Raw genomic sequence first — 13,728 nt, 5'->3', positions numbered from 1 at the left:
CACCATATGAGCATCCATCCCATGGGATGCTTAGAGCCACCTCGAAACAGCACTGAGAGACAGGGATCCCAGCTACACCCCCGTGATCTGCAATCCAACACAGGGAAGCACTTGGAAATGGGAGCAGGGTGCTAGGAGGGCGTTTGTTTCTGTTTAACAATTCTAATCAGGGTGAGAGGAGAGAAAGAAAAGAGGGGAGTTGCTGAGTATAACCCATATGATTATACTGACAGTCTGGTGACAAACGCAGTCCAACCCTCAGTGTGTGCAGGATCCAGCCTGCTGTGGCACATGAAAGCAGGCAGACCCCTTCCTCCTGCTCTCTAATCAGCTGCCTCTTCTCTCCCCTTAGCATTGACTTGCCTCCCTCCCACAAACCTGCCCCTCCGCCGAAGAGGAAGCAGGAGTTGAAAAGCCACCTGACTGCTGAAGACATCCAGGTACGCCTCTAGCGCTGCTGCCTTCCTATGATGAGGGGACCTGACAGTGCCCCCAGAGCCTGGATTTGGGATTGCAGGGTTTGCAGGAGCCCAAGAGCCCGTGGCGTGGATTTGGGGGGCAGCAGATCTACCCAATCCCCAAAGGTAGAAACCTGGGAGGTAGTGGGTGAGGACTTGTTTGTCCATGGTTCCCAAAGATGGGCACAGATAGAGAGCTGTAGTTTGGACCCCATTTGCTCCCTTCAGGAGGGATTGGATTCTGATTGATGTGGTGTCCAGATGGGCTCTGGGCTGGGAGGGTTTGAGCATCACCACCATTTCAAACAGGAGAGGCTGCAATGAGAAAAGGAACGTGGGAATGAGTTGTATAAGGTGAGTTGTATGGCAGAAGCAAGAGGAAAGGTAGAGGTTGCTCTCAGTAGTGGCCTTTCTTTCTCCTCACCCCTCTCCTCTCTCTGTCACAGGTTGTTCACTTGGACAACATGAAGCATGAGGAAGAGCTCCAGAAGCTCCCCTTGCAGCCCCCATACTATGACATGGCACCCAGTGAGCCCTCTGCCTACACCGACAAGCTGGTAAGGGGAGCAGAGGGCTGAGAACACCCAGCTCAGCCTCACTGCTTTCACCCAGTATCCTTCACCCCATGACAAATCCAGCCTTCATGTGACAGCCAAGCCAGGTATCCCACCCCATCACCCTCCTGGGTTCTGGCAGCAAAGCTTTTCAGAGCAATTATTGGCCGGGCAGAGCATGGTAGGGTTTGACTCTGCACTGGAAAACTCCTTAAAGCCCATTGTTTTGTATGGATTCATTCAGTGGCAGAGAGGGAGATGCTAACGTGAGACAGCAGCAGCAGAGAGACTGAGGGTCAGGGAGAGATGCTTACAGCCAGGCAGGGGAGGGTGAATTACAGGGGGTGAGGATAGGGGAGAAAATGTAGATACAAGAGGGCAAAGCATGGGAAACAGATCCATCCCTCCCCCACCCCATAGCGTGGGACAGCCCTACAACCTCTATGAGACCTCACATGAGGGCTGCAGGTCTCAACATCAAAGCCAGATGCCTCGACTTATCAGCACACGAACCTGCTTCTTTGCCAAGGCGTTATAATCACCAGCCAACGTGGAGGGATATTTGATGAACGTGACTAATTATTGCAGCCCTCCTGTTCATCTTGGAACGACCCTTCGATGTGCATTCCCATACAGATAACAGAAGGATGGGGCCCAGTGACCTTTAGCCAGCAGCGAGACAGATGCTGAGGGCATCAGTGATAAAATGGCTCTGCACTCAGCCATGCCAATGTGATCCTCTTTACTCCAGCCAAGCTGAAAGTGGCTGATGTCCCTAAAGAAAAACTTCCTCTTGGAGCCCTCCCTCAGCCCTGGGCTCGTCTCCAGCCCTTTGCAGCAAGGCAGGTGGGTTTGGAAACAAAGCATGGGACAATCGAGGCAGACAGAGCAGCTGAGAGCAGCTTTTCAGGCAAGCAGGAGGATGGAGGAGCTCATTTTGGGAAATAACGAGCAGTCAGTTAATTAAGTGGCAGAGTTAGTGATGTGAGATGGGGCCTGATGGGTAGCTGCTCTGTAACCATGGGAACAGAGTTTGCTGCACTCAATCCTGGTCTGAGAAGATGCATTTCCACATCCCATGCTTGGCACTCTCTGCTTCTTACCCCCTCGCTCCCAGCCCAGCAGCAGTGGGCTGCAGTTCTGCTCAGCAAGAGAATCCCTCAGTGCTGGGGACATGGGGTCTGGGTGAGTCAGCTGCTACAGCTGTGTGGCACAGCTGGGTTGGGACCTGCCCTGTGCTCTCTGAGGCTGGCAGCCCCTGCAATGCTCCCAAGCTCCCATTGACTGCACACATTGCATCTTGGCTTTGAGCCCCAGGAACGAGCCGGAGCTTGCTCTCGTTTCTTGCTAAATCACCGCATCCTTTGGGCAGGCAGCAGGTTGTGCCAGTTTGCAACTGGCAATGGGAAGTAAGGAGACCCTTTGTGCCAAACAGGGCTGGGAGTGCTGCTCGAATGGCATAGATGGGGCCAGGCTGCATCACGCTGCTCATCCATGCCTTGCAGAGCCAACTCCTGCCCTGCTCCTTCCAGGACCACTCAAATAAGGCCATTTTGTACCCATTCCCTACAGCTCCACTGGGTCTCTGCCAGCCTAACACAGCCCCATTCCCTCCTCATCCTTCTCCAGCAGCAGCACTGCTGTATGCATAGGGATGTGCATCTGGGATCCTTCAGAGGGGGAAGACAAAGACGGGATATTCCTGTTCTGCTTGTGCTTCGTCAGGAAATCTGATGAAGTAGCCTGTGGAAAAAAAAGATGAGAGTTGAAGGGAACCAATTCTGCAGGAAAATGGGGTGGATGCATTGTGCTTTAAGTGAATTGTGCGAAGCCTCCTAATTTAAGATAAACTGCTTTCATCACTCAGCTGTGTGAAAGGCACCACCTGGGGAGGGCAATTTCGTGGCACAAGAAGGGGAGTTGGGAAGTGATTAAAGATGGCAGAGAACAAGGGAGGGGGAGGTGGGAGAGGTGGGGGAGACAGGTAGGGATGTGTGGGCTGGGGAAGGGATGGGGCACATCTGCAGGTGCTGGAAGAGGGGAATACAAGTGGATATGGCTATAGGAAAGAATATGAACATAAAGCTGATGGCATATATGTGTAAGGGTAGTGCCATGGACTATTAAGAGTACGAAAGCATGCAAGGGATCACAGTGTTGCTTGTAGTGTCTCTGAGCCCTTGTAGGGCAAAAGCTTTGGTGTGCATGAAGGTATTTAAGCAAGAGTGAATGGGCTGGAAGGTGCACACATGCTGCAGGTTGGGTGCTGGTTCCCATGTGCACAGAAGCATCCAGTGTCATGCAAATATTGCGTGCAAGGAGGAGTGTGAGAGGTGGGATCAGAGCGCGCATAGGAGCAGCGGTGCGATCAGTGTATGCATCAGCAATGCCCATTTGCACAGGTAGAAGGGAAAGTTTCATTGCTCCAGACAGCAGAATAATTCCTCCTTTTTACAGGGCAATTACCAGGGTGCCGATGGTGATTTACGCAGAGCGCTTGCACGTAGCGGTGCTAGACCTTGTATACAAGCCACATTATTGATATTGTAATAAATTCTGCTCCCAACAAGCAGCAGGGAGTGGGAGCGAGCCCAAGAGCAGCAGAGAGCAAGGGGACTCCTCAGAGAGCAAGCACCTCCAGGGGAAAGCAGCATAGAATGGCCTGGGTTGACAAGGGCCACGATGATCATCTGGTTTCAACCCCCTGCTGTGTGCAGGGTCACCAACCAGCAGCCCAGGCTGCCCAGAGCCACATCAATCCTGGCCTTGAATGCCTGCAGGGATGGGGCATCCACAGCCTCCTTGGGCAAAATAGGATGGGAAGGAGCTCAAGGTTACAGGGCCTCTGCTAATGTCTGTGCCACAGCTGGCACTGGGTTGAGGGCATTCCAAACACATGGCAGAGAAGAATTTTCAGATTCGACCACATTATAGCTGTATGATGCAGCCATTTTTGAATAGCTTTCCCCTTTCTCCATTTGGAAGAAGCAGCTCTCTCCTCTCAGAGAGGCTCAGCAGGTGCTTGGCAGAGAAATTAAAGACCTTCTGCAGGGAAAGGAATGAAGGCACCTCACACCTCAGCCTCTGACACCAGGGGTGTCCCTCAAACACCCCATTCCTCCTCCTGTGGATTCATTTCCCACCCCCACCCCCCATTCCGAGTGCTGAGGTTTTTGGGTCACTCTGCTTTCCAAGGTCCTCTGACCACAATTGTGTGCAGAGCATGAGCAGTGTCTGGATGGGAGTGATCAGACAAACTGGGTAATATTCCACTCATGCAGCTCTTGCTGATAAACCTGCTTAGAAAGGGAATGCCCATCAATATTTCCACGCCAAAGAAGGATGCTTTTGGCATCTATTAGACATTATAACACAAAACCACGCTGCGTAGTTCATCTGCTGCAGCATAATGTGCAGTCAAGCCTGGTGCAAAAAATGTGGTGTATAAGAAAAGCCATCATAGCCCCCACACCAGGGCAACACAACAGCACTGGTTAAGCAGTGCCATTTCCCTACAGCAATACAGCTGCAGGTTAATTCCATCCTGACACCCCAGACTCAATCCTTTCTCATCACTATCACCCCTGAACCCCAAACTCTTGGCTCAATGCTGACAGTTCAGGTATCTCGTGTGGGTGCTGCCAGCCTGGCTGCTGGGTCATTGGGCTTTGCAGGTAGCTTTGGGGAATAGTGCCATGGGGATCTTGGGCTTAATTCATGGTTTTACCTGACTGATTGTTCATGCCCTCCCTCCCTCCCTCTTTTTAACTGTTTTTTCTTCCTCCCCTCTCACCCTTCTTTCTTCTTTCTCCCTCCCTTCCCCTCACTCAAACCCCATCCCACATCATCCACTCACTCCCTCCGGCTCGGCTCTCGTCTTCTCACCCCTCCTGACCCCAAACCCTTCCTCCTATTCCCCCCCACTGCCTCGCTACTCTCTTCTCTCCAGAACTCTGGCACCAAGGACTGTGATGTCCACTATGCAGAGCTGGACACGGCCGCTCTGGCCTCGTCACCCAGTCCTCGGACCTCCATCCATGCTGGCGGAGACCTAGTCGAGTATGCAACCATCCAGCCCAACTTACGCTAGCGCATGTCACTCTAGGCCCTTTCCCCTCAGATTCTGGCCTCAAGGTACACAACTGCACTCTGCCTTCCTCACTGTGCTCCTCTCTGCATCCCCTTGTCCTTGTCGTGGAGTGCTCCTAACCCATCCCACCCACCCCCTCCTCCTCCTGCACGCTGCCCTTGTTTTGGGGGCTGGAGGAATGCCTTTGCCTTCTGTGCATGCTCTCTGTTGTCCTTTGCTTTCTACACGGAGGTGAGGCACGTGGGAGGGAAGGGTTGATGGTTGGGTTCTGCAGCCAGCCTGGCTGGGGACACAGGGAGAAAAGAGGTGGGTTTGAGGGGTGCAGATTGATTTGGGGCCACATTGCTGAGCAAAGCAGCAATATCAGAAGGCCAAAACTTTGGGAGATGTTAAAAGGGCCTTTCAAGGCTACCAAGAGGAAAGGAAGGAAAGAAGAGGACTAGATAGGGGGAAAAAAAAAAAAAGGAGAGTTTGTGTGCGTGGAAGAGACTATAGATAAGAGGGAGCATATGTGCATGTGTGAAAGAACAAGGTGGGAGAGTACGTGAGAGAAATGGGAACACGTAAAGGTTCTTGCATCTGAAAGTGGGGGAATAAGAAGCAGCCAGGGACGGATGGCGCATGCAGAATGGAAGAGGCTGCTTTGCACAGGGCTGATGCAGACAGCGTGTTTTGATGTTTGAGGGGGTGAAAGATTATTTCTTTTGGTGCCTTCTTTCTCAAAAGCAGAGATCAGACATGACTTACTTCCCTGTTTGTTCCACTCCATGCATCATCCTCAGAGCTCAAGTCCTGCAGCAGGGGCTGCTTAGGGCTCCAACTACATTTAACCCACCAGTGGTTTTTTGGGTTCCAAGTACTAGAAACCCTTTGAAGCAGAATGGTATTTGCAAAGGGAGGAGTGACTTCAAGTCTTCTCCCGTTACCCCATGATCATACCCATTTCTCAGGTATTAAAGGCACCTGAAACAGAGCAAGCTCCCCCTTCCCACTCACAACTGTTGGCCCACAAAACAACTAAGGCAGCTCCCTCACTCCTTGTCCTCATCTGTCTCCCATGGTGTGGTGACCACAGCATCTATCTGGCTCTTTTCCATTTAGTTTGCTGTCTCATAACTGGGAGGAAGGTGTTGTGGGGTCAATGGGGCTATTGCCTCTCAGGGTTCTCAGTGCATAGCAAGGAAGCAAAGGGAGGACTGGAGGAGGCACACAGCAGCAATAGGTTAGGAACAGAGAAGGAGATCATAATGGGCAAAGGAATTAGGGCCTTGGGAAGGATGAGAAAAGCTCCATGCAGGGGGATGAGGAAGAAAACTGCTTTTGAAAAGCCCCGCTGCACAGTTCTATCTGCACAGAGCCTCACTGCAACCTGAGAGCATCAGTGCCAGCAGGTGGGTGATGGAGCTGGGTGGAAGGCGTGCAGTGGGGCAGCTCAGTGTGCTTTACCCTTGTGCCCCCTGGTTTTCCCATGCTGGAAGGAGCCCTGTAGTTCCCCTGCTGTAGCAAAAGCCTTCCTAGGTAAGTGTCTGCACAGCCAGGTGCTGGACCCAGTGGTAACATCTCTCTCTTGCGGTGTCTCGCCCACCCCTGCTCCCAGAATGAGGATCAAGGTCTTCGTAGACGTAACGAGCGAGAGCGGACAGTAAGTTGTGGATGGGTTTGCTTTTGCTTTTCTCCATTGTGGGGTCTGTCTGCCTGGTTCAGCCATTGGGCTGCTCCCCTTATCCACCTCCCAGCAGCTCCTGGCTATGCTGGGACCCGCTGGCACAAACAGGAGCAAGGCAGGCACCACCTAATCCATCCTGGGAGGTCTCACTGCATCCTTCCCAGGGTGGGAGGGATTTTATTGTCAGCAAAAGGACAGTAATCCTCCAAATCCAAATTTGGAAATCCTCCCAGTCTCTCTGAAGCAAAAATAAAGCCAGTCATATGGTGCTTTGAAGGTGTAATCTCACCGCCACAAAATCTCCCTGCGAAGGCACACCGCAGATCAGGGTGATTTTTGTGTGCTGCTTTAATTATTTCCTCCCCCTTCACCTCCCCGCTCTCCTGTTCTCAGCTTTATTTGGGAATCTCTTGTCCCCGTTACAGCAAGAACAGCTCGAACCATGAGACTCGCATTGAGATCTTGGCCAATTAGAGAGCAGGGTTCAGATTTCCAGCTTTGCTTTCTGAACGCTCCTATAATACCACATCCCTATAAACCCACCATAATACTGAGCTGGGGATATCAGACAATCAGCAAGTGCTGCCTCAGCTCCCAATTACTCCACTTCTTCCCCATTAAAGTCATAGGGATCCATGAGCATCCCCCATTCAACAGCACCATCTCCAATCTGCAGGAGAAAAAGCAAAGCACGGAGGTGGATCCTTATTAGCTTCCCATCAGTAGAATGAGGATTCCAACCCTGATAAAGAATAGAGGGGTTGGCACATAGAGAAACACCATGGGAGTCAATGCTTAAGGTTACGGATGGTCTGTGATGCTGTAGGAACAGAGAGAAGGTAAGTAGCTGGAGTTGATGGAATACAACCTTATGGGTGAGGTTGGAGGGAGCTACAAGTACCACGGAGATACCTGAGAGGAGAAGGCAGGTGAAGAGGAAATGGGGAAGGTTTGAGAGCAATTCAGTTCAAGGTTTGAGTTAATTCAATCCAATCAAGACCATTTAAAGGTAATCTTCCAGGCTGTCTGAAACGGATGGATTCCTGACATCCCCTTCAATCAAAGCTCTTGGAAATAAAACTGGGGGTGGGAGGGGGAAGGATGTAACCCAGATAATGAAGAATTTTACAGAGCCACACTGGAAACAAAGGCAATGAGGAGAAGTCAGGTGGGGGAAGGTGGCAGAGTTGTGTGCCGGTTCAATTTAATTAGTTCATTATCCCTAATTTAATTTCAAACTTTGTTAGAGATAAATTAGATTGGAAAAAAGTCACAGTGGGAATGGGGAAGGAAGTCAAAGGGCAGCGGCTGCTAAACATGTTAATAAACATCAGGCTGATTCTGTTCTCATCCCTATTGCTAAGTAGAGAAGAAAACAATGCAGGAGTGATCGTCTCCTGGCTTCACACGCTGAGAAAGGTGAAGGCAAATGGGGAACCCCTTTCTTTGCCCCAGGGCTGGGGGTTTCCAGCTGCCCTGCTCTGAGAGCTGAGCACAAAACACAGCCAGAAAGAAAAGCAGAGCTCATCTGTACTCACCCGGCCAGAAGTGCTGACAGAATGGCATTGGTTCTCTCCAGCCTGGCTATGAGGATGGTTCTTTCAGGCCCATACTGGACAGACAGAAAGATATGTGGTTTGGTGGACCATAAGCAGCCAATAATGTTGTTTCTCACAGCCCCTTTTGCTCCTCTTACTGCTGGCTGCTAACAACCAGTTCGGCTTACAGAAAGCATCTGTATGTGTTAAATGAGAGCATCTTTTCCATTAGACCTTTCTGCCTGTGAGACCTTTTGAGCCCTCACACTTGTAGGAGTGTTTCCTATTGCATGCCCAAAACACATACAAATCTGCCCTCCTCTTTGAACAATAATAGTTTGCCAGCCATGCTAAGAGCCCCTCTTGCCTGCCATATCTCACTAAGGTTCAATCATTGAGGTCGCCTCCCTTTCATGTTACCCACCAGTAACTCACCATGCAGGAGGAGATCAGAGCTGACACCTTTTTCCATCCCCACCAGCACATAAAGGTGTTCTGCTGCTTTCAGAGAGCCCAGAGCACAGATTATACAGGGAGAGGACCTTTGCATGTCCTTAGGTGCTAACCCTGCCCTATCCCTTTTTATCACCTGATACAATCAAAGGAATAGCAATTGGCTGTTCTCCCTTCTTCCCTTACTGTGTGGGTCCCTGTTGATGCTGTGTAACTGGTATAGATGTACCATATATATGCTGCCTCTTTGTGTGCTGTCACAGGGATTGCACATGGTTCATTGTAAAGCAAGTTTTTTACACCAAGGGCGGTGAGGCACTGGCACAGGTTGCCCATAGAGGCGGTGGTGCCCCATCCCTGCACACATCCAAGGTCAGGCTGGATGGGGCTCTGAGCACTGCTGGAGCTGTGGGTGTCCCTGTACATCTTGAAACAGCTGACTTCAATAATCCCAAGCAGTGGGACACACCATTTTGCCAACTAAAAGAGAAAAGAAGGTCAGGTTGACCTTAGCATTGTGGCTGCTGTACCGGTGTTCCAACCCCCCCACCCTCGTGTGGCCTTCTCTACTTTCAGAGCACCAGCCCTCCAACCCTGCTGCCTCTCACAGCAGTCTGAACCATCAATAAATTAAGCATCCTGGTGAAATATTTATCCAGGAACTGGCAGCAGAGGAGTTGAGTAGATTGCTCTGTTCCTTCAGGCTTTTTCTCCTGAGGGTCAAATCTTTGTCCTCTTCACTAAACCAACTGTTTGTGCTATGTTCAAAGAGAGCAAGGAAGGACTCAAGGGCAAGTTACTTGCTTCAGCCAGCCCTGAATTAAACCATGGGCATAAAAGGCTGTTGCTGGTGGCTTTGCTGCCTCTTGGAGGTGAGATTAGCCTATGGTGAGAGCAAGGTCATGGTCAATCTTGCTTGGGTTGTTTTGCATGGCTTCAGCCAGGGAAGGGGCAGTGAGCAGGAGGGAGCATCCCACCTCTGCCACCCCATGGGGAGCAGGGATTTCTTAGAGCTGCTCTGAGCTCCCATCTTGCAGATGTTTAACATTCTCCACCGCTGCTTTGACTCACAAGCCTGGTGCTGAGGCTGACAAAGGATCTGCTCGTACAGGTACAGCTCAGCATTCCTGGCTGCTGGGTAAACATAGGGCACAATAACCTATTGTACTTCCAGAGCTGCTGGTCAGATAAATGTGCCCTTTTGTACAAGATCACAGGTCTGAGTTGGACTAACGATGCGTACCAGCACCGCTTTTACAAAACTCAGGTGTGGGTGAGTTAGGAAGGCTGTAAATAAACTGCCCTTCCTTTCCCTACTGCCTGCTGTATTGAGAGAGGCAGAGACCATACAGGCAAGGGGCAAAGAATGCAAAACATAAACCTATTCTTCAGCCCAATGGATATTACAGGAACTGCGGCGGAGCAGAACTGTTTAATTTCCCATCCTATCTGCTGTATGTGAACCTCAGCAAGGAGCTGAGCTTCGTGTTTGACGGCCGGTAGAGTTCTCACCCTTTGACTTTTGCCTGTTCTTACAGAACTTTGGAAAGTGTCACTCAGAGATACCGAATGCGAGTGATTACCTGACCCGCTGCTACTCACATGACGGTCGGTACCTGCAGAAGATCCCCCACGTCTACGCACCGTTGTCAGACCTCCCACAAGATCTCTATCCTCACCACCCTGACATCTCCTTCTGCTGCCCTCCTCCCGGCTCCCGGGCTCCGTACATCTGTCCTAAGGAACAGTATGTTTAAACATCAGCACAGCGAAAACGAAGACGCTCATTGGTTTTCACTCCTCCCGACCCCATCACTCAACAACCAAGGCCTTTTAAACCCCTCTTTGCCATTTGCTTATTTGTCGATTGATTTTTATTTGGGTGCAATTGTAAGTGACTTGGTTAGGTTAAGTGTCTGCCTGGCTTGTTTCATGCCCAAGGGAACACTCTGCCTTTGCCCACATCTCATCCCATCCCTGAGTCTCTCTTTCCTGGCCCTCCTGTACCAAGCTGGCTATGTGCGTGCATGTGTATGTGGGTGGCAGCTGCCATGTGTGGGATGGGATGTGCCCAACTCTATTAAATGTCCATAGGTTCCCTTGTGTCCATCTCCACAGCTTGCACCAGAGTAGCCAGGTGTGGATTCTTCACAACCCCTTCGGGAGAAAATGGTTTTCCCCATTGGCAGATAGGAGATCCCTGTTGCAAAGAGATAACCAGCCAAGATTACTGAACCAAATAATAAGATGCTTCTAAAGAAAGATGCTCAAAACCAACCCATGAAGTGAAGGGAGGGCTTGGTTTAGTGATTGTGTTTGTCCTTCTTCCCTCCTACTCCCACTTCCAACTGCTTGGATTGGCTCTTTAACCCAAACTGGACTGGGATGTATTTAAAGCAAACACATCAGAGAAAGTATCCTTTGAATAACCTTCTTATAACCTGAAACAGAGGGGAAAAAGTTAGCAAAGAAAACGATCTCTCTCGTTTTCCTTTTCAGACCCCACTAGCTTTTCCCCCTCTTCTCCTTGCATCTGTTGATTGGAATCTCAAAATGAACTCAGGCAGAATATGAACAAAAAATCATGATTTCAGGTAATCTTCTTACACTTAATGAAGGATAAAAGCCAACAGAGGAATCTGGCCTTTGAACCCTTTTTTTAAAGCATCTTAGTTTGGGGGTTATATATTTTTTCTAATATTTGGAATGTGTGTGGGTATGTAAATCCAAACGTGTACATTCCTGCAACCATGAAGTGTTCAAGAGAAGGGAATTTCTCTCCACATCACATTTGTGTTCACTTGTATTAGAGGACAAATAACTATAGAGATACACTTATATGTATATAAAAGCAAAGAAGAGGAGAAAAAGGAATGAAAACCTTATAAAAGAGCTTGGTTTTGAGGGTAACCTTCACCTGTTTCACCCAGCTTTGGCAGAGAAGAGGTGAGGCTGGGACAGCTGTGAACAGAGTGTGTGCCCTCTTGGGGAGCGGGCATTTGCTTTGCTTTGTCTTGGGTTGAGGACTGTATACCATGAGGATGTCAGAGTCAAGAGTGGGGAGAGTGGAAGGAACCATACCACCACCCTGCTGCTTAGACACCAAGCAGAGCTCCAGTGCCACTTCCACCAGTGAGCAGCCCACCCTATGCCCAGCTCACTGCAGGGGGTGAGGGTGCTGACCTGGGTGCAGTCCTGTGTGCTGCCCAAGCACTCTGGCACCTCTTTATTTTTGTATATCCGAATTTAAGCAGCCGTAGTTGTTCTATGCACTTTGCTTTCTTTGTTCCCATCACCTCGAGCAGCAATGGGACTCACTTTGCTTGTCCCCCTGTCTGCATAGAGAAGCACAGCCTCACCGAGTCCCTGCAGGCATAGATAATAGATGGGGAGGTGGCTGAGGGTCCTGCCTGGGTGGCAGGCAGGGTGCAGGCAGAAGGATGCTGATGCCTTTTCCAGCTGCAATAGGCAATGCCTGCACAGCACAGCAGCTTCCCTGTGCTCCAGTGCCTGTGGTTCCCCCATGCCCAAAGGGTCAGGAACGGTAGGACGTCGCCTTAGAGCATGAGGTGCGATTTTTCCAATGCCACCTTATCAGTCTTGACTGATTGAGGCCTTTTTTGGAGTCGTTTGGACTCCTATTTCAGTCTCCAGAGAACTCAGCCAGGCACGTCCCTACACCAATGGGCTTGAGTGCTATGTGTCTTGCTTCAGATAATGTGTATTTCTCCCGTTTAGTTTTCTTCTCAACACACCTTAGAGCACTTTCTGGCTATCACAGAGCTAGAACCAGGTGTGCTCTGAGCTGAAGCTATGGCAGCACATCCAGCCCAATGAGGGAGACCATGTTTTGGACTCTGCCAAGTCTGCTTTTGGTCACCCCATTCAGAAATATGGAGTGGTGCTGCAAAACCCTGGGGTCTCTGACTTCCCGGAGCCAACCCAGCACCACTGCTGAGAGAAAAACCTTCCACATTTCCTTGTCTGCATGCCCGTAATAGCAGGATGCTGCCTGCACAGCAGCAATTAAAGTAGATTTGATTGGGAGCCTTCATCTGCTGCAGCTTCAGCCGGATCTACATATTTAAATAGGAAGTGGAATATGGTCAGGTCTTCAGGTGCATTAGGGAAAAAAAAAGCTAGGGGAAATGGCTGGTTGACAGCAAGTGGTTTCCTCTGCTGCTAGTGGCTGGAGGACACCAGCTTTGAGGAGGATGGGGTAGCAGAGGTTGTTTTGGTTTTACAAAGCCACACTTAGCAATGTTGTGATCCTTTTGCTCCAAGTCCTCCCTGCCTTCCCACCTGGTTGCACGACGTTTGCCGAATGGCCACTTCCAAACTTTGCTGGACCTTATGCTAAGGGCTGAACACTGGCTTTGCTCCATGCTAAGGCTGCCCATGCTGGTGTTGTAGGAGCACAAACCCAGCAGTGCTGATGGGAGGCGTTCCCCTCTTGCCACGACCTGTGCTGATTTGCAAAGATACCACACTGGGAACAGAAACATTGCTGGGTGGATTGCTGAACAAGTCGAGCAGGAAACTGGTTGAGTCTGTGCTAGCAGCATGCACTGGGTGTTATTCCCCATGTGAGACATGAAGCCATTCCTCCTGTTGCTTTGTATTGGGGTGAAATGTGGCAATTTCTGTTCCACGCACCGGTGGCATTGACACAAGAGCTCTTGCAGATGGAAGCGACTGATCACAGAATTTAAATAAAAGTGAACTGAAGAGTTATATCAACCTGACTTGGCTGTGAGTTGAATGCTTAAGGTGACAAACATATTGCACCTGCCTTTGGTTGGAGGGGATGGGAGAGCCCAGAGCTCCCCTCTGCCCCATCCATCACACAGGGAAAGCAATGACTACATCTCTGGGGTGTGAATCCAAACCAGCCCTTCCTTACAAGGTGCCCAATCAGACAGCTTTGATCAATACACCATTAGAGAATTTTTAGCACCCTAATGGTGAG

At 50.2% G+C, this 13,728-nt stretch overlaps 1 protein-coding gene across 2 annotated transcripts in view; it reads left to right on the top strand.

The window, feature by feature from the left end:
- NECTIN1 (nectin cell adhesion molecule 1) overlaps positions 1 to 13,499 on the top strand; it is a 68,302-nt gene extending 54,803 nt beyond the window's left edge. Inside the window, exons 7-10 of one of the 2 annotated variants that reach the window (XM_032449057.2) lie at positions 353 to 440; positions 905 to 1,015; positions 4,962 to 5,146; positions 10,298 to 13,499. In XM_032449057.2, the coding sequence (XP_032304948.1) occupies positions 353 to 440; positions 905 to 1,015; positions 4,962 to 5,102 (340 nt within the window). In that variant the 3' untranslated portion in view covers positions 5,103 to 5,146; positions 10,298 to 13,499. The remainder of the gene's footprint in view (positions 1 to 352; positions 441 to 904; positions 1,016 to 4,961; positions 5,147 to 10,297) is intronic. The other variant, XM_032449056.2, reaches the window with a different exon arrangement.
- Positions 13,500 to 13,728: the final 229 nt, after the last annotated feature.

Source organism: Coturnix japonica, chromosome 34, assembly GCF_054131305.1.
Source record: "Coturnix japonica strain WE chromosome 34, WE-NBRP24, whole genome shotgun sequence".
Lineage (NCBI taxonomy): Eukaryota > Metazoa > Chordata > Aves > Galliformes > Phasianidae > Coturnix > Coturnix japonica.
This window is presented reverse-complemented; position numbering and strand designations above follow the sequence as displayed.